The following is a 26,303-nucleotide window of genomic DNA, read 5'->3' on the forward strand; positions in this document are numbered from 1 at the left end:
ATGGGAATCATTAAGCCCACGTCCTTCAGTTCTAGACTTACCACCCAATGCCTTGTCAGAGAATGTCTCTGAGAAGATGGATCTCCTTATCTTGAAGTGGTGGAACACCAGACACTTGTTGAAATCCCTGAGGTTTATCATTGGACAATGACTTGTCCTTTTTGTCCACTTGGAAGACATTACTTAAAAACTCTGAGGGTTTAGGGCAGTTGAGGGTACGGCCACCTTCTTCTGCAGAGCTGCCACATCCTGATCTATGATTTTCGATTTGTCTGAGAAAAACAGGGGCTGAGGATTGGCGTACTGTTTTGCATAGCCATAAAGTTTTATGTGAATCCCTTTTATTATATGCAGCACCCATGCATCTGTTATTAGGGCCTGCAAGTTGTGAACAAATTTGGCCAACCCGGGAGGGTGTATTTCCTCTAGCTCCAGCATATCTGATTGTGATTTAGTGCCTACTGTCTCATTGAGTCTCAATCTTTTTGCATCTGGACCCAATCACCATGATCTGTGTACTTCTTGACTACCCTCTAATTCTGATCTTGGGCGACTAGGAGGCTGTCTGAGAGATGTCCAAAAATTATTAAAAGTCAGGATATTATTGAGAAGGTGATGGAAGCACCCAGGGCTTCTGAATCTTCAAACTTCCTTCACAAAGAGGGCAGCTTCCTCTAGCAAGGAAGGTTTACTTAAACCTATCAAAGGCATCCCTAGAAGAAGTTTGCTCCATTTTATGTTTTATGTGGCATGAGCTGTGCCAGGCTCTCTCCAAGGTTCTTGGACCTCTGAGGATCTCTCAAGTTCATCATCCCAATGGAGGGTTTCGTGGTAACCAGTTGACCCTTCAAGAGCTACCTATTAAGAGGTGCAATGATGTCAGACACAGTCATTTCAGCAGATGCACCCACAGCCTTGGTGAGGCCAACATCCCAAGGTTTTATCTCCCCAAGACCAGGTGGTCTAAGTGGTGGGTTACAATTCCTTGTGGGGCATTCCCACTGTCTGTTCCGATATTGGTAGGAGATTTTCCTGCCTGAGCTACATCCCTAAAGCACATGAACACACTAGTCCAGAACCCAGAGTTGGATGTCTTGCTCCAGAGCATTCCAGAGGTGGGGTAGTGGTGGTGGGGGTACTCACCTGCTACTCTAATCAGGCTCAGTGCCCAAGTTCAGTTTCATTTCCGTAGGGTCTTTCAGCTCTGCCATGGTAGTTTCCATCAAGCACGGTCCAGGGGGGCTCTCATTTAAAGCCAGTACAGCTCTCCTGTGCCTTTTGGTGGCTGGCAGACCACGCAACATTAGAGCATTGGTTCAGCCAGAGTCTTGGGTCAAGTAGGGGTTACCTGGTGGACTGGGTGTGCGACCTTTTGTTAAAGAAAGGGGATTATTCAGAAACATGGACAATTTTCAAAATGATGTGCCTCAAAACAAAGCACTCAATGACAAACTGCTACAAGCATTGGCACAGCAATTAGGGCTCTTCTTTTTGACCTCTTTGCCAATGCTGTTTGCTGATGTAGTACAGATTCATCTTAAAAAAGGAATGATTAAGTTGCTGTGGCTTTTCGTAGCTCATAGGTGTGTGCTTGCATAATACATTATTATTATTATTATTGACATTTGTTAAGCGCACAGCTACCCCCAACGGGGGTGTCCCGTCGCTAAGAATTGCAGGCAGCAGGGGAAAGAAATTAATATCCAGCGAATAGAAAGGTCTTTAATTTCATCCTGAATTGAGATTCAGTGTCCATAAGACGGAGGCTGATGGGAAGAGAGTTCCAGAGTTTGGAAACCACCACTGCAAAAGCTCTGCCCCCCTTCCTTGCAAATCGGAATCTAGGTGGGAGTAGGAGCCGGAGGTGGTTAGATCTGAGGTTGAGACCTGATTTTACTGATTTAAGTCTATGTCTAAGGTATCTGGGGCCATTTCCATTCAACGCCCTAAAGACTAGTACGATGGCCTTGAATTTGATACAAGCAGTGATGGGAAGCCAATGCAACTTTCTCAGGTGGGGTGAGATGGAATGGCGGTAGGGGACTTTACAGATCAGCCTGGCTGTGGCGTTCTGCACGATCTGTAGCCTGTGAAGTAGGTAGGCAGGCAATCCCACATACAGACTGTTCGCATAGTCTAGGTGCGAAGTGATTAAGGCGTGCGTCACTGTTCTTAGAGACTCAGTGGGGAGGAAGGGGGAGATTTTTTTTAACAAGCGGAGTTTGCCGAAACACGAGGAAGTGACTTTCTGAATCTGGGTTTTAAAAGATAATTCGTTATCGAATTGGACTCCAAGATTACGTGCCGTTTTTACCGGGGTGGGCGGTGGGTTGAGCTCCGCTGGCCACCAGATGGTGGGTGTCAAGGGGATAGCTTGGTTGAAAAACAGCACCTCCGTTTTGTCCGTATTTAATTTTAGTATGTTCGAAGTCATCCAAGCTACAATATTGGATAGACAGGTTCTAAAATTTTTAAAACCCAAGGGTGAGTGATCTCTGATGGAAAAAATAAGCTGAGTATCATCAGCGTATGAGATCACTCTGACCCCGGATGTCTCAATCACCTTAGCCAAGGGTGCGACATACATGTTAAAAAAAAAAGGGGACTAAGAGCGGATCCCTGGGATACCCCGCAGCTCAGCGGTTTCTTATCTTTGGACCAGAATGGTCGACACCATACTTGTGTACGGTCTTTTAAGAAAGAGGTGATCCAGGCTAGAGGAATGTCGCAGATCCCCATTTCCTGGAGTCTGTTTAGGAGGATGGCGTGGGAGACCGTGTCGAAAGCTGCGGACAGGTCGAGGAGCACAAGCATGGCTACCTCACCCCTGTCCACACTCTCCCGCAGGTCTCAGAGACTTCTAAAAGTGCTGTCTCAGTACTATATCCTGTCCTAAATCCAGATTGTGAGTCATGTAGGAGATCGTTTTTTTCTAAGTAGTCAGAGAGTTGTTCCTGGACAATTTTTTCTAGGATTTTAGCTGGTTTTGGGAGCAGAGATATCGGGCGATAGTTACTGAGTACAGCCGGATCAGCTTCTGGCTTTTTCAAAAGGGGGATGAGAGTGGCTTGTTTCCATATCTCCGGCAACTGACCGGATAGGAGAGAGGAATTCCATATTGTTACAAGGGGTTGTACGATCGCAGGGGCAATGGTAGCGAAGACTTCAGCGGGCATGGGGTCTAGGGGAGAGCCTGACTTACATAGCTGAAGTTTGTTTAATGCTGTGTCTAAGGTGACAGGTTGAAACGCGCTAAGCCTTGCGTCCTTAGTAGTAGTAAGTTCAGGCGCCATACATATGTGTCCATGTGTCACACATGCGCACTCCTATGAAATTATGTGGGTGTAATCTTTTAAAATTTTTCCAATCCATCTTAGATTGGCAAATTAAATTTAACTAGTGTGAAAGCTCTTTTTTGAAAGGTGGATCTTTGGTGGTGGGAGGGGTGTTTGCGGGGGTGGAATTGAGGCAGCAGGGAGTGTTAGCCAAAGAGCAACAGAGACGCTTGAGGCGGTACGAGAGAGGTCCCAAAAATAATTAAAAGGTCAGGATAGCGTTGAGAAGGCAGTAGAAGAGTATGACAGGAAGGATGCAGGAGAGAGCAATACAGAGCGCAAACTGGGTGGGTATTAGCGAGAGATAAGCAGCACATGAAATCGAGTGCTAGAAAATGGAGAACACACATAGAATGCTGAAAGAAAAAGTTCCTTAAATGTGAGCAGAGGAAGGATACAAGGCATCAATCAAAGGGATCATAAAGAGGCTATAAGTCAAAGGAGTTCAAACATAAGATGGACAAGGAACGCCATTGAATAAGAAGCAAGCAAGTAAGAGTGACAACAAAGGCTACCAGTGGTAAGCAATGGGTTGGGCTAAAGCCCACTGTAAGTTTGGGTTTTTTGGTGTAGTCCAAAATAAGCTTTCACCTAACGGACAGTTAAAAGCTGTTTGGTAGGCAAGACCTAAAAATGAGTACTTAACTTGCTGCTATAGCAGTGAAGAGAAGAGACACAAGAAACAACACAGGCTGTTGAAGGATTTGAACTGATTTTGTTCCCTCTGTTTATCATGAGAATTGTAGTTATTTGTATTAGGCTTTGTTCTATATTAATGCGGTTATAGATTAAAGTGTGAAGAAAGTACAGCATAGTCCTGACCTCTGCCCTAAAAAAAGAATTGTGGGTTCTATTTGCTTCATGCATTTCCTCTCAAACATTGTACGGTGATTTGTTTAGGCCCAGATTGTAGTGTAAAGCTTATATTTTGTACCATTTTATGAGGCATGCAAGAAAACTATTTAGGATGTGGTTAAGAATATCACATAAATGTAGATGAAACTGGAGATAAATGTCCAATAAGAAAAGATACAGAGTGAAGGTTGGAAACAAATGTACTCCTATTCATTGTGAACATTTTGGGTTATCATAAATCTGAGCTGGGTGGCACCTTAAAAAGAGCACAGCTGATGCAAAAGAACAGTGAGGTGCTGAAAAGGCTGCATATGAGGTGTGATCCAGGTGCCCATAAAGAGAAAAAGTGAAGACAGAGGTGAAGGAAAGGGTGGAAGGCTGAAGTACTTTTGCGGCACAAAGAGTTGAGTAACAATGGGCAATTGAGGTAATCGGAAAACCAATGAGTCAAATATCAATGCGAATTCTGTTGTCAGGACAGCAGAAATATGTGGATTGGAGTTAGGGATGCAGGTACTGAAATGTTTCAAAACTTGATAAATAGTAAAAGATTTAAAATGTCCTATTGTGCGATCTGGTATTATTGAAAACCTAGTGCTTGGTTGGTCATGAGGTCAAGGTCAGAAATTCTCCAAGGGCAAAAACATTGGGACTGGCCTGGGGCTCCTGATTCAAACAGCCCATGTTTCAGGTGCTCTTAGCAAAGATACTGGTAAGAGAGGTGCTCAGAACCCTCTGAATTTATGGCTTAACTGGTGCATGTTCCTCTACTTACCCACCATGCCAAGGGAGCTGCCCTGCATAGTTAGTATGGATAGCCAAGCACTAGCTTCAAACAGCGGTGGAACTCTTTAAACTTATAATTTAAATAATACTACAATGCATTCTGCAATTTTTTTTTTGATTGCACATTTTTATTACATTTTGCATATTTACAGTTTAAGGCACAATCCAGAAAGATGGTCATTTGCTTAGATTCACAGGAATTACAGCTCTAGAGCCTAAAACAGGATTATAAATCTGGTCATAATTTCCAAGATCAGAAACATAGCCACTAGACCACAGAAGTCATGAGAAATATATTCATGACCGGCCTTCCTTTAAAGGAGGTCAGATGTCGTTGTGACTGGTGCATGGAGGGCAGCAACTTTAAAGAGGGCAGGTGCTCAGAGTAGTTGGCATAGTTGAATACAACATTTTGAAGCTGATCATCTACATTCATGTCTCCTTCATGAAGTAGGACTTTGCTGCCTAAGGTTTGGTCTCCTCAGTGAGACAGGCAAAAGGGATGCTTTTTTGCTGGGCTCTGCTGACTCGCCATTTGTGCTCTGTTCTCTACAGAAGAGATTTTGGGAGTTCTGGTCCCACGTCTCATGGCTCTTACTGCCTCAGACTGCATCTGGCAGAGGATCTGCTGGCGATTGATGGAGGCGGTGCCGGATCGCTGGATTGAGGCTGTCATCACTGGATTAGTTCAGACAACACCTGGGTAAATAAACAAAGAACATCAATGCCCAAATACCCTTTCCAAGATTCACTTCACAAGTCTGAGCAGTGCATTATATGTTGTCTCCCAAACATCTTTATCTATCATCATTGCAGCGATTCTACACTTTACACCTCAACAATCATTTGCGCCTACGTTGTATGCTAACAAACTGTGCTCGTGTACTAAAACTGTGCAGGTCTCACTGCTGTGATATTGCTTTGTAGACGGTGCTCCTAATTTCCTGTCTTAGTTGGCATTTCTCCAAATGGGGCAGTGCTGGTGAGCCAAGCACAACCTTTCCACACACTGCTCTTTAAAGAGGTGGCCAGCCTTGAACCTTCCACCCACACTGTTCCACACAAACTGAGTGCCCACACGTCTTTTAACTGTATTACCTGTAATAAGACAGCATTTAGCACTTCCTCTCACTGCCATAAAGAAACACCCCTGTATGCATTATTTGTCTTCCCAGTCTACCCAGTTCTTGATCTCTTGTTTACAGGGCCAGCGTCCTATGCCGGCTGCTTGGGAACCTGATTGTGAAGAACAAGAAGGTGCAGTTTGTGGTAACTCAGAAGCTCTTGCTGCTGCAGTACGGACACAAGGTAATACCACACTTTTAATCCAGTCTTGGGGGTGATATCTAAGCACCCTCACAAGAAGAGCGCAGTAGTAGTATAGTGGATGGCTGGCTCACTATTCAGGAAGAGGGAGTAAGGGGGAAGTTGTTTAATGGGGGTTAGCATTTCTTACTAGCATAGGAATGCAATTATTACTGGGAATTTCTTGTGTCATTGTGGGCTTAACATGTACTGTGTGATCACAGCCACAACGTCTTTGGTTTTGAGGAAAAACTCTTCCAATTTCCTCCAACATAGATTTCGCTTCCAGAGCGACCAGATGACTACAGTCAAAGAGACCACGAGAAAAGCATCCTTTGTCTGAATGAAAAATGCAAAGTGCTCCTATCAGTACTAAGCACTGCACCTATTTTACGACTCCTTGAATATTGCCTTGATTTTGTGGTAACACCTAGAGAAATCTAGAGCACTAATCAACAGTCTCCAGGTTATAGTTGTACTGGTTGGCAGGGGGAAGTAGACAGTCATGGTAGAGGTAAACCACCCTAAATGGATGAAAAGTGGAATTGATGGCGGTAGCTTGATCCTTGGGCTAAATGGACATTTTAGGGCATACTTCTTTATTTACTTGGAAGTAAACAGTCACCTGAACTTCACTTGTAAGGTAGCTCCTGCATGGGCAGAAGCTAGTCCGTTGCTACTTTAATAAGGACTTCCCTTACTGTAACTTTAAGCGTGGGTCACCCGTCCACTGCGGGGCTGGACATCATTGCCATGTTCCTCGATCACCATGGATATTTATACTTTGCTTGGAGTGTTTCTGGTGTTCTTGTGCTGTCAAAGTTGCCAATATAGCCAGTGATATATATGGGTTGGTTTAGATATTTGGCCTTGTGACAGCTGCACTTGCTGGTGTCTGCATCAGTCCTTGCAGCTAAATTGTCTGTAGCATTCCCTTTGTAGTCATTCCTTTCTGTTTCATGTGCTATAGTTTGTCACACATCCATTGCATAGAGCATGTCTTGTAAATCTGCAGTCTTCACCAAAAGACGTTTAGCTTTGATCGACTTTCCTTTAGTACCTCTATTACCGTTTTTCTGTTAGTGTACCATGTCTACATGTATCCCTATAGAAAGAAAGCTGAGTTTGAAACTTTCAGAATGATAACAAGTAAAACAGCAATCCTCTACCAGAGTGGTAGTCTCTCCTAAACGTTTAGCTTACGTCTGTATCATTTTACATTCTGAGTCTTTAAACAGGGCAAATCGGAAATAAATGCAGCAGCCCCCTCCCTCAGCCCCGGGTACAGCCACCTTCCTGGGGCATTTAAAATTATGTATGCGGGCATAGCCACATTTCCCCCCAGTAGCCCCCGGAACTTCCACCTCCCCAGGGCTAAACACAAAATTAAAGCGGGGGCCCACTCGGCTGTCCTGCAGCCCCGGGGACTGCTACCTCCCCGGGGCTGAAATAAATTAATGTAGGGGGGTCCGTCACAGACCCCTGGCCCTGGGACCACTACCTCCCCGGGGCTAACTTCTGACTCATGGAGCTGGGGGTCCAGATCCATGGTCCGGTTCCTGCTACCTCCTGAAGTTTCCACCCTCGGGAGGTAGCTGCTTGCTTTTGCTCGGTAAGAGCTGACAGCTCCCACCAAGCAAAAGCAAATATAACTCAGCTTTATACAAGCCAGAGCTGTCAAACAGCTCCAGCTGTCAGAAAGGCAAGTTTTCATCTTATTCCCTGCACCCAAATATGCATGCAGGGCAACAAATGAAACCATTGCTGTGACCAACAGGGAGCTGCCTTTCAGAAACCCCCGTTTGTCAGAACAGTGCTGACTCCTGCAGGAGGCGGGGAGCTGGCTGGGCTCCCAGAGGCCTTGAGGCTTCCCCCGTGGTCCAGTTGCACACTGGGTGCCCTAGGTGCACCCAGGTAACAGGGCAGGGGGATGTGGTCATCGGGGCCGAATATGGAGATCGTGTTCTAAACTTTTACAACTAAAATTATGTAAACTTGCCTACAACCCCCCATATTGGCCCGGCCCATATACATATACACTTTTCTCAGGATGATGGACAGCTTCCTAAAAGAACCCTCCAGCACGCTTCATGCTCATTTTGGAGATTCATACCTCATGCCTAGGAATACATTTGCATCTCCACCCAACAAAGAAGCACATACCTCTGTAAAGTACAAATCATCCAAGTGTGTTTACCCTGCAGTTCCACTGTGTAAAGTTATCTGTAGAAGATGCTCGAGAAACAATCGCATTGGCAAAGTTACAGAGACACAAGGTTACTGGAGATATTTTCTCACCGTCCTATACCCAGCTGTAGTGTAGGAGATGCACTATACATTTACCCAACGAGGTAGCACTTACTACTTAGCCAGTAGAAAGTAGTTGGGCTGAGGTGTTGCTTAGGTTAACTCAGGCAACTATAACTTCTCTATTTCTAAGTTTTTGTACAAGTGAAATTTGAGTCTAACTATAATGCCCCTGTACCCTTTGGTTTTTGTCTATATATATATATATATATATATATATATATATATATATATATATATATATATATATATATCACTTCACGATTTGCCTCCAAAGATGAAGCCACTCTCAGCGTGTGAACTCCGTTTAATTCAAGGATTGCGCAAGCCAGGCAGAGCGCACAAATGTCAGCCAAACGCGTTTCGGGTGGGAGTCGCCCTTGATCACTGGCAGGAAATAGCAGCAGAGCAGTCCTGTGAGCACGTTAAGTATCCCGCCCATAGGGGCGTGTGCCTCGAGGGATTCTGGTTAATGAAGTCCGCTCTTTAAGTAAAACCATATGTGGGCGCCGTTATTCCCCAAATGTTAAATGTTCCCAAGTGGGTATGTGCCCTGCAGCCCGGCTTGCATACTTTATCACCCTCCTTGAACTGGACACGATGTACCTCACGTGCTTCTCGGTATCCTGCATGGAGGTCCTGCATGAATGCGCAGTGGGGCCTCATCGCGGCCAGGCACAGCCGCTAAACATCACTTCACGATTTGCCTCCAAAGATGAAGCCACTCTCAGCGTGTGAACTCCGTTTAATTCAAGGAATGCGCAAGCCAGGCAGAGCGCACAAATGTCAGCCAAACGCGTTTTGGGCGAGAGTCGCCCTTGATCACTGGCAGGAAATAGCAGCAGAGCAGTCCTGTGAGCACGTTAAGTATCCCGCCCATAGGGGCGTGTGCCTCGAGGGATTCTGGTTAATGAAGTCCGCTCTTTAAGTAAAACCATATGTGGGCGCCGTTATTCCCCAAATGTTAAAGTGTTCCCAAGTGGGTATGTGCCCAGCAGCCCGGCATGCATACTTTATCACCCTCCTTGAACTGGACACGATGTACCTCACGTGCTTCTCGGTATCCTGCACGGAGGTCCTGCATGAATGCGCAGTGGGGCCTCATCGCGGCCAGGCACAGCCGCTAAACATCACTTCACGATTTGCCTCCAAAGATGAAGCCACTCTCAGCGTGTGAACTCCGTTTAATTCAAGGATTGCGCAAGCCAGGCAGAGCGCACAAATGTCAGCCAAACGCGTTTCGGGCGAGAGTCGCCCTTGATCACTGGCAGGAAATAGCAGCAGAGCAGTCCTGTGAGCACTTTAAGTATCCCGCACATGCCCACTTGGGAACATTTAACATTTGGGGAATAACGGCGCCCACATATGGTTTTACTTAAAGAGCGGACTTCATTAACCAGAATCCCTCGAGGCACACGCCCCTATGGGCGGGATACTTAACGTGCTCACAGGACTGCTCTGCTGCTATTTCCTGCCAGTGATCAAGGGCGACTCTCGCCCGAAACGCGTTTGGCTGACATTTGTGCGCTCTGCCTGGCTTGCGCAATCCTTGAATTAAACGGAGTTCACACGCTGAGAGTGGCTTCATCTTTGGAGGCAAATCGTGAAGTGATATCTGTTACAGAAGCGAAACACTGGCACCTCATCAGGCAATTCACCAATATATTGTTGATAACACGTTTCAGAGAGCTCCGCCTTTGTCAGATCAAAATGTCCCACTACCTTTGAAACAATTATAAAACCAATGTATAACAACTGAAGTAAGACTATACAGCAACTTCAGTCCTTATGAACCCATGAACGTTGGTCTTCGGTAATAAATCATCATTGTTACTGCAAATATACAGTCACATAATAGTTGTATATCAATTCAATCGGTATGGATAAAAAGAGAATATTTAATAAAGTCACATAAAATGTAACTGAGGTAGAGTCAATTAATCATATGCCACAAAATCCCATAGTTAATTTCATCATGGTTAATTCCTATTGCCACATCATCACCGCCCCTCGAGGAAACTGAGCCAAGAGGCCGATATAGTTAAGTACAGATGTACAGTGCAGCGTCAATGTGCTCTTATTAATGTTCAAGAGAATGGTAAATGTCAAAGGTAATGCATTATCCGCGGTCACATGGATTCAGTAAACCATATTTTAGCTTCTTCCCTTAAATGCGTTTGTTCCCATTGGAACATATATTCCTTGTACCATATTTATAAGTTGTTTGAATGAATCAACAGTAAGGTTCCTCAATGTTTAACTTACCTCTAATGAGAAGGATGGGTGTCTGTTGATCCCCAAATGGCCCATTCACTGAGTGGCTTGTTCACTAAATAGCCTATTGTGAAATGATTGCCCCAGTGGGCTACACTAAAAGGCAGATTCCAATGGAATATCCCTATCATACCTGGTTGGACCTCCAGTGGTGTGGGAGGGGTTATGTAAACCCAGTTAATTATTCTTTGGTTATGAGGTAAATAAGCTCCATGCGTTCCTGGATTATTATATGTGACCTGATATCATGGGGTATATTCCTACAATTAATTGAACATTCTGATTTTTTCAGTCGGGTCAATACCCCTGTCATCTCATTAATGAAATGTATGGCTCACTTGGTAGTTGGAAACTTTATAATGACAAACCCAAGATCTTGGAATGTTTTGCTGTAGATGCACTTGATCTGTATACTCCTACCAACTTGTGTTAGACACGGACGTTTGCAAGTTGTTTTTGTTTTAAGCTGTCTTTCAAGTCAAAAGGTATAGTGGCTCCTCATTTGCCTGGCAAGACTCAAGGACATCAAGTTTATGTGAAAAAAAAAACATTCGCCATTGAGTTCAGACACATACCGACGGAGCACCGTGTTCGACAACTTGCAGTGCTTTCCTTTGGGCCCAATTGGTCGTTTGGACTCTGTGTCAGTGAAAGAACTCAGCTCAGCGAGATTTTGGACTCTGTTTCGTTCTCCAGACAACATACCAGAAACACCAGTATCCCATTGATGCCTCACTACCAGGACCTAGAGCCCTCACCAGGGCTCTGTGCCCTTCGCTTGAAGCTTCGTTGTGAAGAATGCATGCACAGCATTAAAAACAACGCCTTCCCAGTGCTGTTCTCAGTGCCCCTCCAAATCCCAATGGACCGACAACACATTTATATCACACCACAAGCCTAAAGAAGAGAAGGAAAGTCCTCCAATTACTCCCTACAGCCAAACTAGAGTGGTGTGCTTGACCATAGACAAACATTACAAATCTTAAAATTAGATAGCACTCTAAAAAACAGTCCTATCAAAGAAAGCAATGATCGCCTAAAGAAGAGAAGGAAAGTCCTCTAATTACTCCCTACAGCCAAACTAGAGTGGTGTGCTTGACCATAGACAAACATTACAAATCTTAAAATTAGATAGCACTCTAAAAAACAGTCCTATCAAAGAAAGCAATGATCGCCTTTGGTCGCAGTCAAATGCTGCAGAGTATTTATGTGATATCTTTTTGAAACCGACTTTCTGAAAAACTCTACCATCAACTGACTTACACAGGCAGACAAAGGATCATATGAACGTGGCTGTAGCAGTGTGTGCCAATTCTCAATATCACTGAATTTCAGTATAACACCAAAAGAACGTAAAAAATACATGACTAAATCAATTGCAGAACTAAGTTGTAATTTACATTATTCAGTGCCATGGAAGTGGTATACAAGTAGGCAGGACAATTTATTTTCTGAAAGAAAGAATACAGGAGCATCTTTGGGCCATCTCTAATCAGGATGAAGGAAACCCCTTTTCTAAACACTATATACTTGTGATAGTAAGAGTAATGTTACATTTGATGATGTAAAGATAATTAGAAATATATCCAAGAGGAGGTGACTGGGTATTAAGGTTACGTCACCCTGGACTCAGGACTGTGAATATGGGTCTAAATCAAGATAGAGAACTACAATACAATTTGGCAGTGAATAGTTAATATACTGTAATAATATGAGCATTGTGAATTATAATTTTCCTAAAAATAATTTGCCCGGTAAAAAAGTCTTTATACATGTTCAGATATATGACATACTGAGTAGTTATTTTCAGGATTGTGATTGCTTTCTTCTTTAACGCACACAATAGCGAATAAGAATTGTTATGAAATCATCAGCAAAATACCACCAATTGTATACAACCTTGTCACAACATATATTAATTTCTATGTAGAAATGTCGGACAATGATCCCTGTTGTAAAGAAATGCCATGCAACATAATTAAGCTTGGCCACATTAGAAGGATATGGTTCTGCTTTTATAAGCCATTACAATAGTGTCCCAGTTTGTATATGTTAGTATTTTATGAAATTTATTATTGTCTAGAATGTTGTTACTACGCTCCCTTAATTTCTACTTGATCTTCCTCTTTGTGTTACCTTTCTTTGATATCTACCGCTCCCTGTTTACTCGTTTGCCATTTTCTACACAATTGATATATCAAATTGCAACTCATTTTCAGACCTCTTATAGAGAATAATACTACATTTTCACTGTGCTACTTTGTTCCGTATGCCCAGTGTAAAACGAATGTTTTGTGTCCATAGTATATTAAATAGCTCATATACACATAATATGTCACTTTCAATAACATATACTTTAGTCATGGGAGATGGACTGATGTTGAAGAACCATTCCTGTTAGTTAGAGGACCTGAACTGTCCCCACTGCCGACCTTAATATCGTAACAAACAAATCTGGTTAGTATCCGCCATTTATATTATTAGTTCATACTGTTCCAAGATTGCTGTCATTTTCTATGTCCTTGTGCTCAAGTCAATCTTATCATTGGTATTTTATGCATGGATCTTCACATACACTTTGTATTGACATTACTTTTTTATGACAGTCCCTTGTAGCGTGGGGGAGCACAAGTCAAATTGAAAGATTCTTATATCTCACCTTCATTGAAAAAAGCTCCCTTGATTACAAGGTAGGCCCACCGTGGCACTGTAGGTGTCTGGGTGAGGACTCGATGATTAAGCATGCCCCTAAGAATTTCTAGTGCGTGAGAGCCTTTTTTTAATTAGAGATAGGATTCCCCTCTGTAAGGGTGGGGTGACGAGTTAAATGGGTTGGTATGAAGTAACTTGATCAACCAATGGGTTCTCTCTCTATTGATTTGTTTAGAAACATATTTCTGACTTCCTTGCACAGACCAAAACATTGTCAAGTCGAAACACGAGAGTACTAAAGCATCAAGTACCTAAGAACATAAGTACATCTTGAAGGGCTTTGTGCCTTATTGTGCTCTGTTCTTGCATTGTGTTTGGTGTTCAGTTTTTCTCCAAACATTTGTGTTTATAGTAGGAATCTAGATGAGAAATTAGTTTCAGACCTTACTATCTTCATTCTGACTTGTCTTCAACCAGGAGGAACAGATGAAAATGTTGGATCTCATCTTTGATGTTGAAGAGATATCAGATTAGCAGCATCACAATGGAGGCTGGTGTGGCTATATCCCTGGCAGTGATATCTTCGGAGTAGACCTCAAACCTTTCCGGATTCTGGCCACTGTTCTTACTAGCATCATCTTATTGCAAAGTTTCTACTGCTTTACTGGCTGTAGAAATCATCAGGCTCACCCTGCCAACATAACATGAGAAAGCAATTGAAGTCTTCAAAGAATATCTACAAACCCTCTTCCAGTGTGCAAAAGACACACCTCTAATTCCCCTTTGATCATTACTGTGAGAAGATGGCTCAGTATATGGTGCGCACTTATGTATGTGTAGCACCCTGCACGAATCCAGAGAATCCTTATGGTGATTTGAGTGGTCTTAGATAATCTTAGAAAGCTCTCTTTGTGGTAGCTGTGGAGAACAGCCTTCAGGCTTAGTCCAGGAGTGTAAAGCAGCTTGTTTCACTAGAACGTAATCTTATTGGTATAGATTGAGTGAAAAAGAACCACACATTGCATTTATAAAAATATGTATTTATTATAGGACACAAATTAACACATACAAATATCTCCTACCCGGAGATATACGAAATGTACACAATACTTTGCTAAGAAAACAGGTGAGAAGCAGGTATTGCACAGTGGTCACCATGGAAGGGACCCAACCATGTACTAAAATAGACAGATGCGAACTACGATTCAAGTGAAGACCATACCCAGAAGACATAGAAATGACGTGTGCTTAGTGGGAACACAGCTGCAGGCTTAATTCAAGTCAATGGGAAATGTTGCTGCTGCAATTTTAAAGACCGCCCCTTCCCAGTGGACCCCGAAGAAACCTTGTGAAAGACGGAAGGTTGGAGAGCCACCCAACCTGTGGATACCCTAGGAACCAGGATACCTACACTAGGGAAGCCGAGTGCATAGGTGCAAAGTGGCATCAGGAAACCACAGTCAAATTCAATGGAGGACTTCAGGAAGATGCCTCTGGCGAAGAAGTAGAAAATGTCCAGTGGATCCGAAGGTGGATTCAAGATGAGAAGTACCTGAAAGCAGAGGGGACAGAATCTATGCCACTCGGGAGTGACCAGGGGGCACGGAAGTCGAATGCCCACCAATGTCAGGTGTTGCAGGAGAGTTGACAGTGACCTTAGAGCTGCAGCTGTGCAGACCAGGCGACGCTCTGGAAGACCAGGAGCCATTCATGAGCTGTCCCGCGTTGATGTCGAGAGTTGAGGGGTCGGTAACCGTTGGGAGCACCAACCAGCCTTGGCAACCGCAAACAACGTGGAAAGCGAAAATGGTGCAGTGTCAATACCAGCAAGGTCCAGGTGACTCGCTACAAGCAGGGGAGTCAGAGCAGGCCCGAGCAATTGGGGGAGCCTGCTGAAATCAAAGAAGATCCTCAGGCACTGGAGTCGCAAGAGGACCTTGAGCAGCTCACCAAATATCAGGCCCACGGTGTAAGAGATGCGGTGTGAACGAAGATCTTGGTCACAGGAGATGCTTGAGGTGGAGGCTACTTGGACCCCGAAGATCTTTGAGGAAGAGAGTCAACAAGCCTTTGCAACAGCAAGTCAACGCAGTGCAGAGGGGTTTGGTTCCTGCGGCTCCGACGTGGGATACTAGTCTCAAACTCGGTAAGAGGTCAGGGCAGGTCTCGAGGGGTGTGAAGAACCACCACCTGTGTTGCTGAGCCTTTCGGAGGCCGTGGGAGCCCAGGATCAGCATACCGGTCAGCTTAGTTGCCGTCCCTGCAGATGCAGGGAAGTGACTCCTTCACTCCAAGGGAGATTGCTTCAGGTGTCTTGGATGCTCACTGGTCTTGAAAGGTTCCTGTATGGAGCACAGACTTTGCAGCAGCAGAGCAGGGTGCCGAGACCAAGAGCAGTAGGAGTCTTCCCATTTGCAGTCTCGATACATAGAGTGCCCGGACGGTCGAAGATGAAGTGGTTTCTTGATATGAATCTTGTCCCATGACGAATCTAGGGACCCTCCCACAGGTAAGCCCTTAAGTACCCTAAGGAAAGGGTTGGGACGATTCAAGGTTCCCTTCCAGGGGGTTTGGACAGTGGGGAGGTTACTCCCATGTCCTTTGTCCAGTTTCCGCCAGAGCAGGAGCCAACGGCTCCCTGTGCTGATTTGAACTGAACTATGCAAGGATGTGCCCCTCAAGCAGACTGAGTGGTGCTGGCAAGTGCTCCCACTCTTCCCCAATACACTAAATCCTGTCTGGGAGGTGGTCACACCTCCCTGTGACAAGATACCTTTTGCCTTGGCTTCCCCTGCTCGAGCCTGGCTCAGCAGCAGGAGGGCAGACTTGTGTCTCTGTTCGGCAGCAGCCATAGTTGCTGTCTGGGTCTAGAAGAGTGGGGCTAGGAGCATGGGGGGACTCCCGGAGGAGCTTTAGAGTGCATGGAATCGTACCTCCCACACAATTCCAACATGTTTGATACCAAACACCACAGTGTTTGTTGCAGCCAGTTTAGAGATGGTCATCGCATAATGACGCATGGCCACTCTGTGTATCATAATGGCTGATGCACTTACATCCCGGGAGAATGGACTCCAAAGGTTGTAGAGGTGTTCTGCTTACAGATAGAACCGAGCACCCTGCCTTCAGGATTGAAAAGGCCTGCTTTAGGGATGACTTAAAGGTTTTAAATGTAGTGACCTCAGATATAGGGAAACCTATATCTGTTGTAAGGTAAGTGGTACTAGCACCAGCTTACACAGGCTGCAATGTCAGGCCCGCAGGCACAATTTGAGTGGTCTCTCATGGGTGTCATAATACATGCTTCAGCCCATGGGAGAACTCTGGGGGTACCTATGCCCCGGGTACCTTAGCACCATATATTAGGGACTTATAAGTATACACCAGTAACCAATCTGGGATGTACCTAGGTACTCACCACAGTCAATTTAAGGGAGAAAGTACAGACTGGGGTCCTGATTAGCAGGATCCTAGTTAGACTAGTCAGAAACCATTACAGCACCAGGCAAAAAGTGGGGGTAACCATGCAGAAGGATCATACCTTCCTACAATTACAACTAATATTTCCTAGGATGAGGACCTAATCAATTTCCCCCTGCAATAGATCCACCTAAAGGGGTATTAACCACAGCATATGTCATTTTTTTTATTGGTGGGTTACTGGTTGTAGCTTAACCTGCTTCCATTTTTTCTGTCCATCCTGTTCTCTGGTCACATAGTTTCTCATTAGCTGCTAGCAGAAGTGCTGAAGTTTCTGAATCAGCAGGTAGTTAAACTCTTGCCTAAGGGAGAGGGAATCTTGAATTACTGCTCTATATGTATTAAGGGAAACAGGTGTTAAAGTTGGCCTTGGAAAATCACAGATCAGAACCAGTGTGAAACAGTTTGCTCTTCTACAAATCATTCAAGGTTGGTCATCATGCAAGTTGGGGACTGTTGGTCACCATGGAAGGGTCACTACATTACATACTGCTTATTTTCTGTGTTATCGATCTGACGGACCCTTAATACCATGTTTGACTGTCACTCAGGCACACGAGGCTCCCACGAGGTGCGACCGGTTGAAGTACACTACCTGTATAGGCATGTGTCTTTGGTTGAAGCTCAGCCATCTAGGTCTTCACTAGGGTGATAGCAGCTGCCATTGTAACTCACATCATCAGGCAGTCCCCATTTACCCGTATATTTATTACTGTTTATTCAGGAACCCACTCTTCTTATGTAGCTTAAAGCCCTTTATATTTCATCTCAGCCTGTACATGAAGTTGAGAAAGTCCTCCTTTCTTACAGGGCAGGGCTGCCCTTCATTGTAGGGGTGAGGGCCATCTTGTTAGCCCCAGCAGAAGGAGCAGCCGCATGGAGTAGCTTGCATTGTGAGGTTTACATGGATTCAGTAAAAGCACTGAAAGTGTTGACTGAGATGTGACAATCCCATTTTTTCCATATGTTACGACTAACTTCCTCAATGTTCTTTACATCACAGACTGAAATGCTGCAGTGTATTATGGGATACCTGGCACTTGATGGCAGTCGACGTCCTTTCCTGATGAAGGTTAGTAGCTCTGCTTTATTTCTAATTATGCTTCATTTTTGACATATTGCTGTAATATATATATATATATATATATATATATATATATATATATATATATATATATATATATATATATATATATATATAATGTTAATTGTTCACTGAAAGTAGAAACTGTGAGGGTGATATTGGCCTCGTGGTGGTCTAGGTATGCTAGTACTTGTCAAATTTTTTTGGGAGAGTTAAGCCCCTCTACGTTCCACAACAGGCAATCACTGTTGTCATAGACTGTGTGTACCTTTGGCATAGGACATGTAACCTGCACTATATGACAAAAAATCTATACCAGTCCACAACTTGTAATGATAGGTCAGAGTAACGTTGAGCCACTTTAACAAAAGTTCAGTGTACCCCCTCCCACCCACTTCAGTGACCCCGACATGCCAAAGCCCTCCCAAACCACGCAGAGCAATGCCCAACAGAGAAAATGTGCTGCCATAACAGCTGCAGGGAATACCCATAGGGGAGCGCTGGGGCACAGAATCTCTCCCAAGTTAGAAAGGGAGGTGGATGGAGAACAATATTATATGCTCTAATCCTGGTACAAACCAACACATGCATGTAGTAATATATATAAAGTAGCAATCAAGGGGAGATCTTATCTGCAGCATCAGTGTCCCAGTTCGCAGCGTGGCTGGAGGCGGCAGACATTGCATGATAAGTGCCACCTGTGTAGAGGTTGCGTGATGAGACAGCAATCGATATCCGCAGAAGCAGGACCGTGTGCGGGCCAAGATGTGGTGTCCCCCTGAAGTTTCTTACGAGGGGACCTCATTGATGTCGTCATCAAGAGTGGAGGAGTCTGTGTCCACGCTTCAGTGACTTGGCATAGTCCATTGCTGCTTTTTGGCGATGTGAAAATCCTCGATTTACCATTCAGATCAATTCGCAACCGCGCCGGGTATAGCATTGTATAGGGAACTTTTTGCGCCATAAGGATCTTTTTTTCTGGTTGATATTCTTTCCTTGCAGCTTGCACTGCTGAAGTGAAGTCCGGGTAAAAAGCAAGTGAATTTACTTCGTGGACTATGTTCCCTTTCTCTCTGGCCACACAGAGAATAGTGTGGCGGTCTCTGTACTTCAGCAAATGTGCGATCATGTCTGAACTTTTAGATGACACCTGCTGTAGGCCGTCTCCGGCATCAGAGAGGCGCGTCCCCGCCTCACCAAGATGCAACACATGCTTGTCCAGCTTATTAGAGATATTATCCAGTCGCAGGTTTAGATTATCAATCTTGTCATCAATGGTCTGCAAGCTGGTCTGGACAGCCAGAAGTGTTTTTTGGATTGTCGAGAGGCTATCAACCGGTGTATCTGCTTCCGAGTCCGACGCGGCCTGTTGTTGCGACTTGCTGGATTTGCGGGGTTCAAATGTGAGACGGGGTTGACTGCGTTCGGTTTTGCCCATTTTGTTCTGGGTTCTCGTTTTTATAGAACGAGGTACTGATGGCATAACGATCTCTGGAGTAAGGAGACCGTGTGACCTGGATCAACTATGCAGTGGCAGTTCAGATGCAGTGCAGTTTAAGCAGAGACCCAGTAGCGCCTAGGATAATAATGGGGTGTCAGGATCTCGCAGTTATGCTCCCCTTACCAACAACGTCTTCAGTCTATCTGAGTGCAGCCCTCCTATCACACTGAGTTTGCCGATGAGTGGAGGCTATTTCGAATTACCAAGTCGCCAGAATCTTCTTCCTAGCGTGGGAGTCACAAGTAGAGCCCCACTAGGCCCTAGCGTGGCGAGGCCAGCGTGTTGGTAACGAATTTCAGGCAGGGATACACCCAGAGACGAGGCAGCTATAGCCTATTGTCCCGCTTGCTGTTGAGGTGAGTGTGTGAATTTAACAAGGGTACGATTATGACTATAATTCCCATCCTCACAAAGTGTTAGTCAAACTTGAAATTGTCATTCTAAGGCCCCAAATCTTACAGTGTTTTTCAGAACAGACCTGTGACTCATTTATAGGCCGCTCAAAGACATGCATCTCATGTTCATCCCTGGCATTCTTCCAGACAAGGTAAGGTGAATGGCAGCAATCCAGAACTAAGCTATATCACATTGGCTAACACCAAGACTGAATGTACCAAGGCCTCCACATAGTGGTCAGCGACTGTCATCAAAGACGTGAGGAGGAGTTTGGGGTTGACGGGATTGGCCAGCAAATACTTGCTCTAAAGAAGCAAGGACTTCTTTCCAGAAAATCTGGGTGATAGGGGTCCCCCAAGTGGTATGAAGGAAGGTAGCTGTTGTAATTAAAATGTTCTCTCTTCATAAGTAGATGTCAGTCAGCCAGTTCATGTAGAATTACAAGTTGTAGGTTTATTGAAGAAGTAACATAAAAAAGTATCCCACCTTGAGCAGCATCCTCTCAGCTCAGGCCCACTCTATCTCACTGTCAAGCAACCTCCAGTCACTCACCAACATTACATGACATCACACACTGCTGAGCAGAGCAGGGAACAGTGGAGGTGGGCACATAATGCATCACAAGCATAGCAGATTATAACAGTAGCATTCATGGTATGGCATCTAAGGCATGCTGTATAAGCTGGTTTTCAGAGCCTGACCAGTATATTTAACTCTTTAGTGGTATTGGAATTTAATAAGGTTATGGTGCATTGAGATGTGAATCTCTTGCAGGGATATAGGAGGATCTCACCAGTCAGCCTCAGATAGGCTTCCACATCACCCTCCCATGCCATGGATGCTGAGAATAAGCCATGGGAGTTATGAACCAGCCATTCATAACATCTAAATACTCATTGTCTTCTTTGGTGGCCATTGTAAGCTTAGACTCAAGCAGGTTCAACTCTGAAAACTCCTGGCATCTTTTAGGTAAGGGGTGATATCATTGTGTAACTGAAGGAAACAGAAAAATGAGGATTTATGAAAGGCAGTGTCATTTTGTAAATCAGATAATGAACAAAGAAAAGCTAGAACAAGCACTGGCGTTGCCAATAGGTCTCGCATTAGGAAAGTGTGAGCTATTGGTATTGTAAATGACAATTATTTTTTTAATATGTGTTGGCATTGAAAATATATAAATTAATAGCATTGTTATTTACAAAGCCAATAGCTTACACTTTCCGAATGCAAGTCCTTTTGGCTATGGGAATGCTTGTTGTTAGCCAGCAAGGACAGTGCTGTTGTGGTGCTGAGTGATGCGGCTATGGTGCTGAGTGATGTGGTGGTGTATTAGAGTGATGTGGTGGAGTCCCAGAGTGATGTGGTGGTGTCCCAGAGTGATGTGGTGGTGTCCCAGAGTGATGTGGTGGTGTCCCAGAGTGATGTGGTGGTGTCCCTGAGTGGTGTGGTGGTGTCCCTGAGTGATGTTGGTGTCCCTAAGGGCTGTGGTGTTGTCCCTGAGGGCTGTGGTGGTGTCCCTGAGGGCTGTGGTGGTGTCCCTGAGTGGTGTGGTGGTGTCCCTGAGTGGTGTGGTGGTGTCCCTGAGTGATGATGTGGTGGTGTCCCTGAGTGATGTAGTGGTGTCCCTGAGTGATGTGGTGGTGTCCCTGAGTGATGTGGTGGTGTCCCTGAGTGGTGTGGTGATGTCCCTGAGTGGTGTGGTGATGTTGCTGAGTGGTGTGATGGTGTCCCTGAGTGATGTGGTGGTGTCCCTTAATATTTAACACAGAAACTGTAGTAATGGCCCGGACTAGTGCTTTAATTACGATTTAATACTTGCTGTTTGACAGCTGAGTTTACTGGACTTAATATGTATTGTTAGTGTGGCTTGGGCTGTTATTAAATTGTTCCTTGTAATATTAGCAGAGATCCTATTAACAGCATGGGCATAGTTCACACTGACGATTTACATGTATGCATTAGTGGTGCTGCAGGCGCAGTGACACTAAGACGCATAGGGGCAAAGGGCCTGGCCAACAGTATTTTAAGTAAAGCTAATGTTTTAATTTACATCTTTTCTTGGTGATGTATTTTACGGCTTTTGACCGAGTTTCCTGGGTCCGTTTTCTTTGTAAAATATAGGCAAAGATGACATTTTTATTTATCTTGACGACTACAAAGTAATAGCATTTTCCGTGCATTTAAACGTATGCGAAGAGGGAGTTGTGTTTTTACCCCTTACTTCAGCAGTGACTTCTATTTTTTTTCCCCGGAGCTTAGCTTCCTGCTGTTAGTTGATTTGCATCTCACAGATGCTGCCAGGCAACAGATTACAATCTTTATGACGCAGCTTAAAGCACTAAAGTATCCTGTTCTTGTTTCGTTTCCAACTGGTGAAAACATGTGATGTTTCACACTCTTGCAAGCCATGGAATTCCTTCTTTTGTTCTGCACACTTTCAGGCGGCCAGAATACCCCGCCATAAACCTCACAATAACAACAGCCCCAATAAAAACAAGCGCTTTCTCGATTATCTAGTAAGCAGCTACACCTTGGGATTAATTTGTGTACGAAGGAGCCGCGTTATCACACAACTGTTGGTTTTGTGCTGTTTGTAGGCAGGCGTAGACTGTAAAACTTGTACACTATTTGTGTAAATGTATAGAATGTAAAACGTGTAGATGTGAAAGGACTCCATTATATACTGTGTGCACAGACTGTACACGTTACTAGATTGTGTCTATGCACTCACTCTACACATGATAGTGTAGTATGCACTCTACAGAGGCACACACATTGTACAGAAAAGACGATTCTATTATGTGCATCGCATTTACACATTCATTGTTAACCTTGGACTGTTCTTACGAACTCCGGGTAGGCCCAGAAGGCATGTAGACACGGCAGTGTTTATGTCTACACTCAGGCTGCAAACATTGCACTGCTAGTGTTTCGTGCGGAGTGTAGGCGCACACAGACTGCAAACTCTGGACTCCTTCGTTCTGTTCTTCCTAAACACATATGGACAGTTCCCATAAAACTGTTTGTATTGAGAGCTCGGTGTAGAGACACAGACTGTACTATTTTATTATGAGCGTCTTATAGACACGTGGACTGTTCAGACATGTTTGCATTAAGAGCTTGGTATAGACACACAAACTGTAAACCTTGCGTTGTTTTATGACGTGTTTCTTGTATACACGTGGACTGTGAACATTCATCTGTTTGCATTCAGAGATGGTGTAGACACACACATGGCTGTTCACAGTGACTGTATTAAAAGCTTGGTGTAAACCCAGACTGTGAACATGCCGCTCTTGTATTATGCGCTTCTTAATTACACGTGGACTGTTCATACTGAGCTGTTTGCACAGAGAGCTCTGCGTAGACACACGGACTGTATACATGGCGCTGTTGTATTATGCGCTTCTATGCAGTGGGACTGGAAGAATTGCACTGCAATGTTATGTGCTCAGCTTGGGTGCGCGCGCCCACTGTAAACATTGGGCTCTTTTATTGCGTTCCCGCGTGCACGAGGCCTGTGTACATTAGACTGCTTGTATTACGTGCTCACTTAAGGCATTCGGCTGTGTGTAGTAAATGCAGACCCTGCAACCACTGCGATGCGTAATATGGGCTGAGCGTAAAGATAGTGATGTTACAGTCCGCGTGCTTATTGTGTGCACCGTAAAGGCTCCCGGAGTGTAAATATTGCGCCATCAGGGGCGGTTTGGGAGGTCACGCACCTCACGCACAGCCCGTGAGGAGTGTAAAACGTTTTGGTTGAATCAAAGTGCCTAGGGGAGGTAGACCCAGTTCACCTTCTCGGGAGAAAGCCTGCACGAGGGGAGGGTATTGTGCTGCACGAGCACACCGGGTGGGGTGGAGGTGTGTGTGTGTGTGTGTGGGGGGGGGGTTCGGGGGGGCTTCACACTTGGTGAAAGTATGTAGTCTTGAATTGTGTTCGGATACACAAGCACGCTGACTGCAACCAAAGTATTCAGAGCGAAGTCGAAGATCTGGTAACAGAAGAACGGGATGATCCAGTAAGAAGGGGCGGTGCAAGGAAAACAAACTGCGACGGGCTGAAGGAAAACAAACTAAGACGGGCTGAAGGAAGGAGAAACAAGAGGCGAGCTGCAGGCTTTATGGCCCCACTTCAGATAATTTACAAAACCTCTCAGCCTCTAGCTTTGTTTGTTTTCCATTTAAAGGCAACGTATGCGCACGCCTTGCAAAATGAGATGCCATTGCGCTTTTTGTTCAAGATCACCAGATGGCCCCTTTGCATCAAGAACAATTCTTAGTTTTTTTATGCACGCTAATATTTTCATGTGTGTTAATTGGATCAACTGAATACTATGGGGGCGGGAGAGCCTGGGGCGGGAATGCGAGCGAGGGGAGGCGGATTAGGAGGGAAGCCGGATGGGGACGGGAGACTGGTGGGGGGGCGTGCCTGTGGGAGGGTGATTGAGAAATGTTGCGGCGGATTAGGAGGGAAGCCTGATGGGGGCGGGAGAGCCTGGTGGGCGGGCGTGCCTGTGGGAGGGTGATTGAGAAATGTTGCGGCGGATTAGGAGGGAAGCCTGATGGGGGCGGGAGAGCCTGGTGGGGGGGCGTGCCTGTGGGAGGGTGATTGAGAAATGTTGCGGCGGATTAGGAGGGAAGCCTGATGGTGGGAGGAGATTGGGAAGCAAATGGGTCTGATGCGCGTGCATGTTTAATCACGTGGTTCACGTGAACTACATGAAAACCGCGGGGCTGAAAGCCCTTTGGTTTGAAGATGTTTTCGCCACTTGAATTCTCGCTCCGCTCGATGCGCTTGCGCACATCGATAGGTCGCGAGACCTAAAAAACACATTCTTCAGCTGAGAAATGCCTATGAGGTCTAATTCTTAGAATCACTGGAGGAAAGCAGCATGGGGGAGTTATGGTACTACCCGTAACAGAGTTCCACCAGTCTGTTCACCTTCCCATTGAATCACTTTTATCAAGTCTCTCCATTATTCAAAGATTAGGTTTGTCGTGGGAGAACGACCCTCAAGGACACAATTCAAATTGTCATGTCTCAGTCAAGTGCAAGGTAAAAAGGGATGACTCTGGTATACCAAAAGGTCATCTGCATAAAGTGAGACAGGATCTTGACTCTCTTCTCTCACAGTAAATCCTGAATTATGTTCTCAATAGCCGAGCCAGATGTTCCATGGCAAGACCAAAGAGTAAAGGAGACAGAGGGCACCTCTCCTTGCTACCCTGCTTGTTGTGGAATTTGAGACATCAGGTTGCCTTTAACACATTTCTGGTGGTTGGCAGCCTGTAGACAAGACAGACCTAAGGTAGGAACGGAGGTCCAAAATCCATGCTCATGTGGCCTGCACAGAGCTATTCATGGCCCACTAAGCCACAGTTAACTATTCGGAGAGATAAATGTCCCATCTCACTGGTTGAAATCAATATATGATGTTACTTTTCATACCGTTACTCCGCAGGTATTTACTCCGAAGTTTTTACTTCGGAAATACCATTAGTACGCATGATTTTAGTGCGCATGCTTTTACTTCGCAAATATATACGAATACATTACAAATGCTTTTAATTCGCAGTTAATTCTTACTCATACCATAACACGGTATTCGTACTTTAAAACAAAACATTAATCGAAATAGTGACCTGTCCCCTGAACCCTAAAAATACCCCCTACAACCCTAAACCCACCCTGACCCCTAAAATTACCCCAGCACCCCAAAACCTAAATGCACCCTGAACCCCAAAAATACCACAGCACCCTAAAACCTTAAGCACACCCTGAACCCTAAAAATACCCCCTACACCCCAAAACTCTATCCCACCCTGACCCTTAAAAATATCCCAGTACCCCAAAACCTAAAAACACCCTGAACCCCAAAAATACCCTAGCGCCCCAAAACCTTAAATGCACCCTGAACCCTAAAAATACCCCCACACCCCAAAACCCTTACCCACCCTGACCCCTAAACATACCCTAGTACCCCAAATTCTAAACACACTTACCCTAAAAGTACCCCCTACACCCCAAAACCCTAACCAACCCGACCCCTAAAATTACCCCAGCACCCAAAAACCTACATGCACCCTGAATCCCAAAAATATCCCAGCACCCCAAAACCCTAACCCACCATGACCCCTAAAAATACCCCAGTACCCCAAAACCTTAAAGCACCCTATACACTAAAATTACCCCTACACCCCAAAACCCTAACCCACCCTGAACCCTAAAATTACCCCAGGAACCCAAAACCTAAACACAAATGAATTTGCATAGTAACTCCATTATGCATAGTAAGTTCATGCTAAGTAATGGAACATGCGT

At 44.9% G+C, this 26,303-nt stretch overlaps 1 protein-coding gene across 1 annotated transcript in view; it reads left to right on the plus strand.

The window, feature by feature from the left end:
* TELO2 (telomere maintenance 2) overlaps positions 1 to 26,303 on the plus strand; it is a 603,857-nt gene that overhangs the window by 63,924 nt on the left and 513,630 nt on the right. Inside the window, exons 5-7 of the mRNA XM_086941299.1 lie at positions 5,532 to 5,679; positions 6,182 to 6,284; positions 17,998 to 18,066. Coding sequence (XP_086797425.1) covers positions 5,532 to 5,679; positions 6,182 to 6,284; positions 17,998 to 18,066 — 320 coding nt within the window. The remainder of the gene's footprint in view (positions 1 to 5,531; positions 5,680 to 6,181; positions 6,285 to 17,997; positions 18,067 to 26,303) is intronic.

This window comes from Lissotriton vulgaris, chromosome 10, assembly GCF_964263255.1.
Source record: "Lissotriton vulgaris chromosome 10, aLisVul1.2, whole genome shotgun sequence".
Classification (NCBI taxonomy): domain Eukaryota; kingdom Metazoa; phylum Chordata; class Amphibia; order Caudata; family Salamandridae; genus Lissotriton; species Lissotriton vulgaris.